The sequence below is a fragment of the Onychostruthus taczanowskii genome, unplaced genomic scaffold, assembly GCF_017590055.1.
Source record: "Onychostruthus taczanowskii isolate IOZ18803 unplaced genomic scaffold, ASM1759005v1 scaffold75, whole genome shotgun sequence".
NCBI classification, from domain to species: Eukaryota; Metazoa; Chordata; class Aves; order Passeriformes; family Passeridae; genus Onychostruthus; species Onychostruthus taczanowskii.
The window spans coordinates 1,160,820-1,174,624 of record NW_024505339.1 but is presented as its reverse complement, the minus strand read 5'-3'; the positions used below and the strand labels follow the sequence as shown (position 1 = coordinate 1,174,624).

The 13,805-nt window shown below is 44.2% G+C and overlaps 1 protein-coding gene across 3 annotated transcripts in view; it reads left to right on the top strand.

Annotated features, from left to right (window-relative positions):
- TAOK1 (TAO kinase 1) overlaps positions 1-13,805 on the top strand; it is a 69,667-nt gene that overhangs the window by 45,515 nt on the left and 10,347 nt on the right. For 2 of the 3 annotated variants that reach the window (XM_041423169.1, XM_041423171.1), the window contains 8 exons: positions 445-648; positions 1,832-1,966; positions 2,552-2,788; positions 3,549-3,677; positions 5,246-5,449; positions 5,934-6,173; positions 10,058-10,270; positions 11,357-11,539. In XM_041423169.1, coding sequence (XP_041279103.1) covers positions 445-648; positions 1,832-1,966; positions 2,552-2,788; positions 3,549-3,677; positions 5,246-5,449; positions 5,934-6,173; positions 10,058-10,270; positions 11,357-11,539 — 1,545 coding nt within the window. The remainder of the gene's footprint in view (positions 1-444; positions 649-1,831; positions 1,967-2,551; positions 2,789-3,548; positions 3,678-5,245; positions 5,450-5,933; positions 6,174-10,057; positions 10,271-11,356; positions 11,540-13,805) is intronic. The other variant, XM_041423172.1, reaches the window with a different exon arrangement.

Below are 13,805 nucleotides of genomic sequence, written 5' to 3'. Positions count from 1 at the left end.
CAGGGAAATTGATTTCTCTTCTTTGGGTTGAGTGTTGCAGTCACCATGCAGAGAAGGAGACTCTGAATTTCAGTTCTTCTGTACAGAAAGGAGCCTGCAAAGTGCAGGGTCCCAGCTGAACAGAGATTCACCAGAATCAGGTGATTCTGGTGTCACAGCAGTTTCTGGTGACACGATGTGCCTGATACATGATAGAGTTCAGCTTGTTAACGGGCTCGCTGCTGAAAAGAATCTGACATCAGCCAGTTAAATCTTGACAGAGCTGACTCTCTCTCCCCAGCATCCCACAAGAAAAACGTTTCATGGCAATGCTTGGAGGGTGGAAATACCATGATGTGGCAGGTGGATGCCTTTAGAGAGAAATGGAATAAATGTTCCATTTGGTAATGTCCACAGGTACCACTGGGATGGGTTTGAATTTTCTTTCTAATTCTTTTCTCCTAGGAACAAGATCATGGTGTGGGCAGGACGGGAACAGTGAACAGTGTGGGAAGTAATCAGTCCATTCCTAGTATGTCTATCAGTGCCAGTAGCCAAAGCAGTAGTGTTAACAGTCTTCCAGATGCCTCGGATGATAAGAGCGAGCTGGATATGATGGAGGGGGACCACACCGTGATGTCAAATAGCTCTGTCATTCATCTAAAGCCGGTGAGCACTGGGTTCTTACTGGAGAACTTCGAAGGTGTAAAGTGGGAGAGAATTTGTTTGGCACAAAGTCAGCTGTTCCCATTCCCAAGTCATTATCTGCAGTTTATATTACTGTGCCCCAAATATATATATGAGTGTGCAGTGGAGACTTGGGAAAGCGGCTGTGAAGATTTATTTTTGTTAATTCACTAAAAATGATTTTACTAATGGAATTGTTTCAAAAGCAGTTTGCTTTATCAGGAGGAGTTGGAATGGGAGGTTGTAAATAGGTTTGTTTGGTGGCTACCCTTTACATGCATAGCACTGCCTTGTGGGACAACAGGATGTGTGACTTCCCCTTTTTACCTCCTCGTTAGATAACTCTTAAAGTCAAGACCTACAGTAGAAGCTGAAATCAGTTCTGCAGCACCCAGCTCCCCAGCACTTGATTTGCATATTTTGTTAATGAATAAAGTGTAGGAAAAAAAATGCAGCAGAAACCACTTCCCTGCTTTCCAAACTCTGCCAGATGAAGGGTGGGCTGGGAAGTGCCCTCTAAGCTGGGCTGCTCTTGCCATGGAGGGGTTATCACTCCGTTTGCTCAAAGCAGTACCGTTTCCGTGGCTAATGATAGGTGTGGCTAGAATGTCTTGTTCTTTGCCCAGATATGCAACAAAGACACAGGTTTTTCCTCAGGGAGTTAATTAGTGTATCATATCTAACTAGTAATCGCTCTGTGATGAATGACAAACTCAAAATAAGAATGTGGAATAGACCATGACAAGTTTTAAAATTTGCTTTGAGGTATTTCTGCAGTGGGTGTAATGAAAATCTTCCTATGTCTTTCAGAGCTACAAAGATATTGTTTTTGTCTTTCAGACTTGATAAAATCTACTTTATAGCTTTTATGTTTTGTTGCAGTAAACTGTTTAACTCAGCTTTCAGTTTTCCATTATTTTTCCTCATATCCAGCTTTGGTTAGTAATCTTCCTCTTAGTAATAAAAATTCAGTATGAAATTTCTGAAAGCAAATGTTGTAGGTCAGAACTCCTTTTGCAGTATATACCTTCATCAGCAGGAGGATCTTTCAGGGCTGATGAATGTAAAAACGCTTTTTTCCTCCTTTCAAATAAAAAGACCAAAATTAAAAATCTTTAGTAACGCAGTTTCTCTTTATTCTCTGCCATTAACATTTGCTGATAAGGAGGAAGAGAACTACAGAGAGGAGTCGGATCCTCGGACAAGGGCATCAGAACCCCAGTCTCCTCCCCAAGTATCTCGCCACAAGTCTCATTATCGCAACCGAGAGCACTTCGCTACCATACGCACAGCGTCGCTGGTACGTGGAGGGCTGGTTTGGGGAGAGCTCTGCAGGAGGGCATGCTCTGAGCACAGCCCTCTGCACCTTCTCAGAGCTTTCAGAATGTCACCACGATATGAGCTACCTTCACTGACTGAGATGCTGTCACTGAAATAATTCAGTGTCGTTTAATAAAAGCTTCAGTGAGATACCTGGGCAAATGTAATTTGTGTGTATTAAATATTTTAGGTCTCAAATCCAATGTGCCCTGTAGAATATAGGAAACCATTTATAGTAATAAGCTGGTTTTTATTTTCATATGCATATTATGAATATTTGTGGGTGTGTGTGTATGTATCCACCCTCATTGTATTAGGCTAAAAGGCCGTTATTTAGTACCAGCTTTGTAACAATTGTACTGTTTTTCTGCTGGAGCCCATGTGAGCTTATCTCCTACAGCAGAATTGAGTTTTTAATCTGCTCTGCTGCCATTAGGATATGTGCTTTTCTTTACAACAAAATCATATTTCTTAACTGAATCGTTTTCTTTTGTGGTTTGAAGACTGCTGAAAAGCAGATTAAGCAGCATTAACTTCCTCTGGCCCGGTGTGGTTATCTTCCTAGGTGACAAGGCAAATGCAGGAACATGAGCAAGACTCTGAGCTCCGAGAGCAGATGTCTGGCTATAAACGTATGAGAAGGCAGCACCAGAAGCAACTGATGGCATTAGAGAATAAACTGAAGGCAGAGATGGACGAGCACCGCCTCAGGTTGGACAAAGATCTCGAAACGCAGCGTAACAATTTTGCTGCAGAAATGGAAAAGCTAATTAAAAAGCATCAAGCAGCCATGGAAAAAGAGGTAGGAGGTTATGGTTTATCAGACCAACCCATGTTTGTTAATTACATTGAACTGTCCACTTCCCCTCACTGGTGCAGAGATGACAGTCAGTGTGGACTCTGAGATGTCTTGTTTTCAGGAGCCAAGCAAATTGCTAATTAGAAAAAGGTTAATACATCACCTCCTTACACTAAGGGTTATGTAACTAGAGAAAAGGTATGTCCTTCACGGCAGTGGGTTGTACTGAATGTTAGAATTCTGACCCCAGAAAAAACACTGAGGGTTTTCCTCTCTCTTGCCATGTCTGTGCTGTCAATAATTGCCTGCCATGGAGTGTTGTGGAGGCAGATTAGCCTGAGGAGAAATGTGCCAGCTACACTTAAATGTTCACTGTCTAGTTGTGTATGGATATGGGGGGGCTGTGCTTTTAAATAATTGATAATGAAGTGGTGCTGCCTACAGCAGTTATTATAGATTGTTCATCTCTGATCTCTCAGTGGAAGGCTGAGGATATAGTTTATCATAAGGTTTTGACTTTTTTAGGCAAGATTAGCTGAATAATAGTGCTGAGGGAATGTGGCACTGGAGGAGGACTCTGCTGGGTGCCTTGATGGGATGGGGAATGAGGAGAGAGTGAGGACAAGCTCCTCTGACTTGAACTTGTCCAGAGATATGGTGAATGTTGTGGTGACCACCATGAGTTCTGGGTCTTGAGGCTGAAATTGGACATGAGCTATAATCCATTGGGACTCAGACTGACTTGCTGCTGGCTTTGCTGTAGGCTAAAGTGATGGCCAATGAAGAGAAGAAGTTCCAACAGCATATTCAGGCCCAACAGAAAAAAGAATTGAACAGTTTCCTGGAGTCCCAGAAGAGAGAATATAAACTCCGTAAAGAGCAGCTGAAAGAGGTAATTCATCTCCAATGAGAAATGTGTGACACGGTGTGAGAGTGGTGAGCATGTGAAAATAAAAGTGGCACTGCACCACAGATCTTCCACAGGATTGCAGTGAGTTCTGCATTTCGTGAGCAGAGTCCTGTGTGTACTATATTTGTTCCATCTCATTGACCTTTGAGTAAGAGAATTTATTTTTTTAGTTAGTTGTTGGTAACTGTATGTTTATCTTGTGAAAGTACAAACCTCTCATTGTTTAATGCTGCTTTTTAGCCACAAACATGCAAAGTTGGCAATCCTAAGGAATGAAAAACGTTTATGAAAGGTCATGAAGATTTTTCTCACACATTGTTGTTGCAGGTAGTGGCCATTCCCTGTAGCAGTTAGTGAAGTTTCTTATCACTTAATGATATTCCTGCACAGGAGCAAGAGAACAGAGCAGTAAAAATTATCTGCATTTTTTGTAGGGAAAATACCTGTATAGCACTATTAATTTCAGTGGAGAAAGCTGTGTAATTACTTGATAATCACTGCATTTTAGTGAAAATCAAGATCTCTGTGAAATGCAGAGAAACTGTAGAATCAAACTTCCTGATTCTTTTTGTGGAGTGACTGAAACCGTAAGCACTATAAATAATTTTTTTGAAAGAACCATTTAATGCTCAACCATCAACTTGTGTGACACAACTTTGGAACTTGCTCTAAAGGAAATATTCCCAAACATAGGCATTTCCCAGGAGGAAAAAAAAGGCTAAAGAGCAGCAGAGCCAAGAAAGATCTAACAAAAACTACAGTAGCGTGGGCTCTTTATAATAACATAGAATCTTTTCCTAAGTGGGCAGTAGATCACAGAGCACCAAGAAACACTGATGAAATACAGAGGAGTTCTGTCTCATACTTCAGTTGAAATGTATCACAACAAGTCTTAATTACTGCATGGGCATCTCTAGTATGCAATTCAAGCAAGCAGAGCCTTTTACCAAAGATACTTTAAGCTATGTAGTACAAATGTGGAAACTCTAAGTTTTACCTGTGAACTTCTTTACATTATTTTTGTGTGTTCTGGCATCTCAGTGAGCAGCTGTGCCTTGATGAGTTACTGTAAAATGGGTGTGTGCTCTCATCGAGCAAGACACAAAAAATTTTCTGATGTGCTTCATGTGGCTGGAGTTCTGTTTGAACAACAGGACATGAACATATCACTTCTCTCAATCGTTTGGGAGTCTGTAAAAATGTTTACCAGGCAGTATGGCAGTATCTCCAAGTGTTTTCAGTGGCAACCCCTCATTTTGATATTTTCAGCTGATACATAGGTCTGGAAACTGGACATAAACTAATATTTTGGCCAGTGCAAAAAAAAAAAAAAAAAAGCTGTAGTTGAATCTGTTCCATTGTGATTTGTCTCCTGGTATTTCCTTAGTGTTCCTTATGTGATGTGATGCATTTTGAAGAGGCTGAGATGGCACCAACCTTGAGAAGAGAGAGTAGAACATAGTTCAGTAGTTTATTAGTGAGGTGTGTCCAGTTCCTGGCTAAAGAACTTAATGTAACTATTCCACAATTAATCACCTTGCGATTATCAGGAGCTGAATGAAAACCAGAGCACTCCAAAGAAGGAGAAGCAGGAGTGGCTCTCTAAGCAGAAGGAGAACATCCAGCATTTCCAGGCAGAAGAAGAGGCCAACTTACTGAGGCGTCAGAGGCAGTACTTGGAGCTGGAGTGTCGCCGCTTCAAGAGACGGATGCTCCTGGGCCGCCATAACCTGGAGCAGGACCTGGTTCGGGAGGTAAGGGAGCAGGCAGAAATGAGACCTGGATGCACCTGTGTGAAGTGCATCTCACAGGAGCACCTGCAGTCCAGCTCAAATCAAACAGAAGGGTTTGTTACCACATCCAAAGTGTTGTGGTAGAACAATGGTTGGATGCTTTGCAGTGCCATCTGCTAATCCCTGTGGCATCCAATGTACAGGTTAATGTCCTATTGCAGGAGAATTGTTAGGTCCAAAAAGTCATCAGACACAACAGTTAACAGAAAATGCTTACTGTGAATCCTGTTGAGCATCTAGAACAGGAAGAAGAAAAGTGAAATGAGGAAGGAAAAATTACCGGTGGCGTTGCTGTCTGCTGCTGATAAGACCAAGAAACTCTGTGGTCTGTCCTCAGATGCCTTGGGAAGAGAAATGCCCTTGTGAACAAAGTGAAATGTCACTTTGTCAACGGAAATCCAAGTAAGTACAAAGAACCTAATAATTCCCTCTGTCCTCCTGCTAGGAGCTAAACAAAAGGCAGACACAGAAGGACCTGGAGCACGCCATGCTGCTGCGTCAGCACGAGTCCATGCAGGAGCTGGAGTTCCGCCATCTCAGCACCATCCAGAAGATGCGCTGCGAGCTGATCCGGCTCCAGCACCAGACCGAGCTCACCAACCAGCTGGAGTACAACAAGCGCCGGGAGCGGGAGCTGCGGCGCAAGCACGTCATGGAGGTCCGGCAGCAGCCCAAGAGCCTGAAGGTACTCAGGGGTGTAGGAGCTCTGAAGGTACTCAGGGGTGTAGGAGCTCTGACAGTACTCAGTGGTGTAGGAGCTCTGAAGGTGCTCAGTGGTGTAGGAGCTCTGAAGGTGCTCAGTGATGTAGGAGCTCTGAAGGTGCTCAGTGGTGTAGGAGCTCTGAGGATACTCAGTGGTGTAGGAGCTCTGACAGTACTCAGTGGTGTAGGAACTCTGAAGGTGCTTAGTGATGTAGGAGCTCTGACAGTACTCAGTGATGTAGGAGCTCTGAAGGTACTCAAGGGTGTAGGAGCTCTGATGGTGCTCAGTGATGTAGGAGCTCTGAAGGTGCTCAGTGATGTAGGAGTTCTGACAGTGCTCAGTGGTGTAGGAGCTCTGAAGGTACTCAGTGGTGTAGGAATGCCAGTGGGAGCTGGTGGAAGTAGAAAAGTGGTCCATTGAAGAGTGGTCCGTTACAGCCATTTCACAGTGCAGGCAAGGCCAAGGTGATTTGAAGCTCGTTAACTTGAAGGGCACCATAGTGGTGATCAGCATTACAGGGTATTGCAGGAAGGCCACAGCAGCACTAGTCCCTCCTCTTCTTTGAAAAGCTCTTCTCAGCAATGTCCCTTCTTTCTGGGGTAGTTTTAAATGCATTTAGTGTTCACAGTATTCTTTTTTTTCCACCTCCTACACCATTTTCTGATCCTTGTCTCTCCCATATACAAAAATAAAATCAGTATTTCTGTAATGAAGCAGTCTCATTTAAAAACAAAACCCAAAAGCTTTGTGTTTCTGTGTGCATCAAAATGAGCTTCACTCTCAGTCTTGGCTAACTCACCTGGTTAGTGTTTTTATATTAAAGCTTGGCATGGTGGCAAGTGGGGAGGGGGAAGAGAGAGATGCCAGCCAAGTGCAGTGTCCTCAGGAAGCTCCTGGCACTGACCTTTGCTGTTTGTCTCTTCTGGGTTTCTCATGCTGCCCTTGTAGCTCTGGTGGCTGACCAGAATTACAGGGCCTCTGTGATTGAGGCTTTTAGTGTTTTTGTTTAAGCCTTCACTTCATCCGAAGAAGTCCAGTGGTTTATTTTGAAGTGTCTGAGAAGGGTGTATAAGGCCTTTCACAAAGCTGCCTGGTACATTTCCTTTGAGGAGGCAGACTTCTTCTCTCCACCCAGTGTTCAGCTGTGCCAGTAACAAAATGAGTGTATGGCATACTGAGCATGGGGTTTCTTTGTTGTTCTACATCTTTCCTCCTCATGATATTCTCTGTCTGACTTAGTTTTGGCCACCTGCAAGTTATCTTCTTACAGAGAAAATAACAAACTTGAAAACATAACTTCGGAAAAGAAAGAATTATACCTGATTTGTCAATATTAGAATAATATTAAATAGTGAAAACCTGGCTTGTGAGAACAAGGGACCATCTGATCACTGTTGAGAATCTCCAAGGATATAGTGTATAAATAGCAGATGACTTCACAGGGAAGCTGTGCTGCACTCTGAGCTGAATAAAACTGAAGCAGCTGTATTAGGTTGATCCTTCTGAGATTAGCATGAATGAGTTCTGCCTCCCCAAGGTGATGTGGTGCAAACACGAGTGGGCAGCATGTCCGTTCCCCTTCCCTGGCTGCTGTCAGGGCAGCAGGATCTGTGGTACTTCTGTGCTGCAGGGGCTTGGCTGCCTTCACACCTCTGCAGGCTCTGCAACCCCTTCCCTTTTCCAGGGAGGACAGGGCTGGAGCGTTTTGCAGGGAGCATGGAAAGCTTGCACTTTGCTTTGCATGGCTGTTCTGTGATTAGTGAAGGATTTCAGGCTTGAGCTGTCAATCCTGCACCTTTGCATACAGGCAATGCTAACAGCAGAGCCCTGGACAACCGTTGGGTTTGTAGCACAATCCCCTCTTTATCGAGGCTGTTCTCTAGCATTAACTCCTTCTCCTGCCTCTGACTAATGCAGGCAAGTATTCTTAATTGAATAGATAATTTGACCATTTGTTCAGTTTCTCTTCCCAGCAACGTTTTCCCTCAAGGGCACATTTCAGGCTTTCCCTTTGTTATTTAGTGAGGCTCTTTGTCCTAGAAGCAGGTTTTTAACGGTCAGTGTCTGTTCTATGACAGCACCAGAAGGACCCATAACTAGAATTCACCCTTCAGTGAAAACGGCTGTTATTATTTCGAGTGTGTTAATTGTGATGCAAATACCCTCTTGCTGGTATTTCACAATACTAGGTCAAAATGATCTTGTCAGAAGTCTGACTGGAAATCTTACCCCTCCCTTCTGTTTCCTGTTGTTAAAGCCTTTGGATTGGGAGCCTGTAAACAGTCTGGTGTCCAAGCAAGACTTCACAGAAAATGAGGACAAAATAGGTTGATAGTGTTTTGCTGTGACCAGGTCCCTGATGGGAATGTGTAACCTGCTGACACTTCCCTTAAGGGCAGTGAGAAACAACCTTAAAGGTTTCCTGGAAGGAAATAACTTTCTGTGAAATTCAGAAAGGTTAAAAGTGATGCATTCCTCTTCATGATACATGTTTTGTTTTGAATGAAACCCATCTTTGTCCTGTTCTCTGCATCAGGTTAGCAAAGTGTTATTTTTCTTTTATGCAGCAAAGTGTGCTTGGGCTGGGTGTGTTGTTTGATCCCACTGCACCTTTTGAGGTGGCTGCAAGTGCTGTGCTTATCACCTGCCCTGCTGAGCCCTGAGTTAGTGCCAGGAGCAGGCAGTGGAGAGGCTGATCTGGCCATGCACAGAGATCTGCCTCACTGGTTCACATCCCAGAGCTCTTCCAATGAACTCAAACAGGAGTCTGGTCCTGTGCTCTGTGCCTCTAGTGCTTCAGAGCATGGTGCCTAACAATGGGAAGGCCCTCATGTCTGATTTTAGTGATTTGTTTATTTATTTGTTTGTTTATTGTTACCATGGTGAACTTGATGATTAATGAACCATCATCACTCATCACTTCTGGGTTTTGCTTTGTTAGTAGTATCCCTGCCAGCCATTCCATAGAAAGATACAAAGAACTCCAGAATACCCTGCTTTTCAGGATCTTGAAACACTTAGTACATGTTATACTTCACAGGCTGCTCTGAAGGCAGGTAAAAGAAAAAAAAATTTCTTCAAGGTCATACAGCAAAGCTGGATCCCAATACCTTTTCCAGGATTGTTGTCCCCCAACCCTATGTGCAATCACAGCTATGTCTCTAAACAATACAGAGATGTTAGCAAGTGCAAAGGGAGGAAAACTCCATTTCCAGTAAGCTTCCAGTGGGACTGGGGAATTGTTTTGTTTGCTAGACCAACACAGTACTGCTGTTTTGTGGTATGCATTTTATAACATGTAGTCTTTTTTGGGTTTCTTTATGAAAACCAGGCTCATAATATCAAAGGTTAGAATACATCTTATACTCATCAAACCCTCAGTAGAAAAAGCATTGCCTTTTTTTCCTGTCCTTTCCCATGCACCAGATCTGCTTCTTTTCATAACATGAAGTGCTGTTCATATATATGTGCCATACAAGCACAGTCGTGTAAGTATGGCTTTTGGTGCTAATAAATATTAGTCCTGTCCCTCAAGAACTTTTCTTGAAAAGCAACATCCAGGTCTGGATTCAGTCCAGTGACAAATGTGAGGCTCTTTGTGCAGAGACAGCTGTATTTAGGCTGGAGCTTTGTTATAAAAGTGTCTGTATTCTAATTGTTTTGCACAGTAGCAGTGTCAAAGCAGCTGCAGCAATAGTCATTGCCTCTCGTGTATTTTGCTTCCCTCCTTGCACTGTAGATGTTAATATACATTTGTGGATTCTTGAACTCATATCCTTAATGTAATCCTAAATATCCATTTGAATGGATATTTCGCTCATTTGAAACATGCTGGTTTTTTCTTTGTGTCCCCTCCATCTTTCCAGTCAAAAGAACTACAGATAAAGAAGCAGTTTCAGGATACATGCAAGATCCAAACCAGACAGTACAAAGCACTGAGAAACCATCTGCTGGAGACCACGCCAAAGAGTGAACATAAAGCTGTCCTCAAACGGCTCAAGGAGGAGCAGACCCGGAAGCTGGCTATCCTGGCTGAGCAGTATGATCACAGCATTAATGAAATGCTCTCTACACAAGCTGTGAGTCGCCTCCAAGGGACCCAGGGTTCCTCAGCCAAAGAGGGATGTTTGCATTTTAACCGCTCTGTATCCTGACAGCAGGCTTTCTGCTTCCTTGCTGCACACGCCATTCCCTGCACAGTCCTTCCTCTGTGTTTAGAAAGCAGAGTTCAAACCCAGAGGAAAGACCTATGACCCCCTCCAGGCAGGCTGAAGCTGAAGCTGCTGTTGTAGAGATGCAAAGCGATGCATCTGTGTGACCAGTGGACTGCTTTTGCATGAAATGTGGCAACATAAACATCCCTGTTAGAGCATCATTACATAGCGTGCAGCTGGCTGTCTTAACTCATTTAGATTTTGATTTGTTGATGATACCAACCCAAGCATGTGCCACCGGTGGAAGATGCTCATTGAGTCATGGAGGAGTCCACAGTTTTGACCATAAATCTGAGGTCAAAATGTTGTAAAAGTTCTGTGATTCCTTCTTTAAGAGATTATTTCTTTAAGGAATGACCACATGAGCAATGCTTCAAATCCTTGCTACAGCTTAATGTGCACTTTCCTTTGCAATTCTTGCGTGTTGCGTCCTGCTCACATCACTTTGTACACAAATTTAACACTGTGAGGCAGGGTAGCTGGCTTCATTTATGATGGGAAGATTAAAAGTTCACTATCATGTTGCTTTTAGGTTTATTTCATTATATCCTTCTGCCCAAAGTCCTGCATTGGCAGGGCTCTGGACTTAAGTCTCCTGGGTAGAAGTAATTGGTTAATCCAGTTGAATAGAGCAAGAGAGCTTCTCTTTGCCTCTAGCAAAATGAGAGCTGAGGATGTTTGCACCTCCAGCAGTCTGGTCTCTGCAGTGTGGATCGTGGTTCCTGAGGCGCCACTGCTCATCAGCATCACTTGCATCAGTGCTGTGGGCTCACTGTCACCAGTCTTTGTCACTATAGATCCTCTGTTCAGCCAAGCCAAGTACAATAGAGACCAATTGTATTGCTAAGAAAACAATGTCCCAGCCCATTCTCCCCCTCCCCTCGGTCCTCCCCTGGAGTGTCAGCAGTGGTTACCCCATGGTGAAACGTCTCTATTGTCTGTCTTTCCCAGCTGCGTTTGGATGAGGCACAGGAAGCAGAGTGCCAGGTTTTGAAGATGCAGCTGCAGCAAGAACTGGAGCTGCTGAACGCATATCAGAGTAAAATCAAGATGCAGGCAGAAGCCCAGCATGATCGGGAGCTGCGTGATCTTGAGCAGAGGGTGTCCCTCCGCCGGGCCCTCCTGGAGCAGAAGGTAAAGTGGGCATGTGAGCATCCTAAGCACACTCCATATTTCAGATCTTAAATTCCACTTATCCGTGAAAGATAAACTGCTCTTACTTTGCTGTATATAGTAGCACAGATCATTTGGGTGTTTGTCTCTCTGGGGTTGAAAGCTCAGTGACACACAGACTAAACTTTCTGCCAGCTCAGGCCTCCTGTGTGAGCAGCTTCTGGCTGGGATAGAGCTGCCTGAAGTGTGCCAGAGGGGGATGTGCCTCTCTGGGCAGAAGGGAGAGAGAACTGTTCTCCCTGTCTCTGAGCTGGAGATTGGCTTTCCTGGCCTCTCAGGGAGCAGACAGTAACAACATAAGGCTGCCATGTCCCTATGAAATTATGTGTCTTATGAGCAAACTCAAGTAGCCAAAGCCACAGGTATGGTTCATCTGCTGCTCCCCAGATCTCAGCTTTAGTTTGCTACATGTATTTAGGTGCTTCTTGTTGAAGTTTGCTGTTGAAGTAGCAGTGCTAGATGTGTGTATAGAATTGTGAGTGGCCTACACAGACCAAGGGAAGAGGAATGCACCAAAAACTGGTGAGAGGAAATAAACTGTCAGCCTTCCTCCTGCAGTTGTTTTCCCTTTGGACTTGCCCTACAGGTGTCAGCCATTGCCATTCACACAACATTTCCAATTTTGTCCATCAGTGTGTAATAAATTAGGGTGATTACTCTGTGGCCTCGAGGTTCTTTACACTGAAGTTCTTCCAGGGGCTAATGGATGCATGCTGGGATAGTCCACAGAGCACTGCTCCACCTCATGGCCAGGCGAGGGAGCACCCCAAGGAGGCAGCACAGTCCTCTTGGGCTTTGGTCTCTGCAAGGAGGCAGTTGCTCTCAAAAAAGAGATGAATTTGTGAAAGCAGAGTTCCTGTGTGTCATTCGTGTGCAGTAGCTGTCTTTAGACACCACTGCTAGTTATTTTGGTCGCAGCTCCCGTCACAGCCTGGCACGAGTATGGATTTATCTGGAGGTGCATTGCCCTCTGGTGGCATGAGCAGCTCGGGGAGGACCTGCCACAGTGAGCCAGTGCTCCCTGCTGTGTGGGAGCAGCAAATATTGCAGAGAGTGTTACAAGCTGCAGTGAGGCCAGCGAGTCAAAGAAACCCACATCAACCAATAATGTTGTAGAGTCTTCCATTGTGTACCAGGATTGAAGTCTCTGTGCATGGAGAACCCCTGTGGAGGATTTGGCATCAGTAATGGGGATAGGAAGCACAGCAATACTATTTCACAGAGAGAAAAACAGATAAAAATATCACCTAGCATGATTTTCTGTATGTTTGTGTCCCTATATTGCCTTAGAATAGCAAAAAAATTGATGGTGCTTAGCTTTCCTAGATTCCTGTAGCAATATGTGCAGTTTTGGCACATGAAAATCACAGGTCATGCACCAGCAGTGAGACCTTGGTGGGGTTCCAGTCACTTGGCAGTGACTCAAGGGCAAACACGTGGGTCCAGAGGCAGACACCTCATTCTTTTGCAGGGGTATTTTTTGGGAGGAAAGGTGATGTTCTGGTTTTGTAAGAACTAAGAGTTGTGAGTTTTCTGGTGTGGGTCCCTCAGCGATGTCACCTGGTGTTTGCTGGCATGTGCTAACTGAAGCTGGCAGCCAGAGAAAGGGCAGGTATGTGCACAAGATGAATGTCTGCATTTATATGCACAAATAAATGTGTAGCCTGTGGCAAAGTCAGTTCCTGGTGTTCAGTAATAAACCAGATTCCAGAAGTTAGTGTATGCATAGAAAACTGCTTCCTTTTCAGCAGGCTGCCCTTTACTTTTGGTGGTGTCCATCACCATAACTCACCAGAGCCTGTGTGTTATGTCCAGCCCTGGAGTAAGGAGGGAGTAGCCAAGCCCCACTGATGTGAAATGTTGTTTGTATTGCACCAGCATGAGCATGTCCCAAGAGTGTCTTTAAAAGAGTTCAGATTTAGTCATTTCCTTCCCACATGCCTCAGACACTTCATTTTCAGAGTGGTTGAGTGATGTCACTTTAACAAAGTGTCAGGCCTTTCAGTGAAGTTCAGTTGCACCAAGTCCTGTGTGTTACACTGTCACTGAGACTGAAAATGGTGACATGCTGAAGACATTGAGAAAGGAAGATTCTACTTAGATAGCAGGACAGGAAAAAAACAAGCAGAGCATTTTAAAAGAGCTAATGTTAGAGAAGGCACCTTCTTCCTCCACTGCCTTTGTGGCTTTCAGCAGGAATAGTGAGCAGGGCTGCTCAGTGCACAGC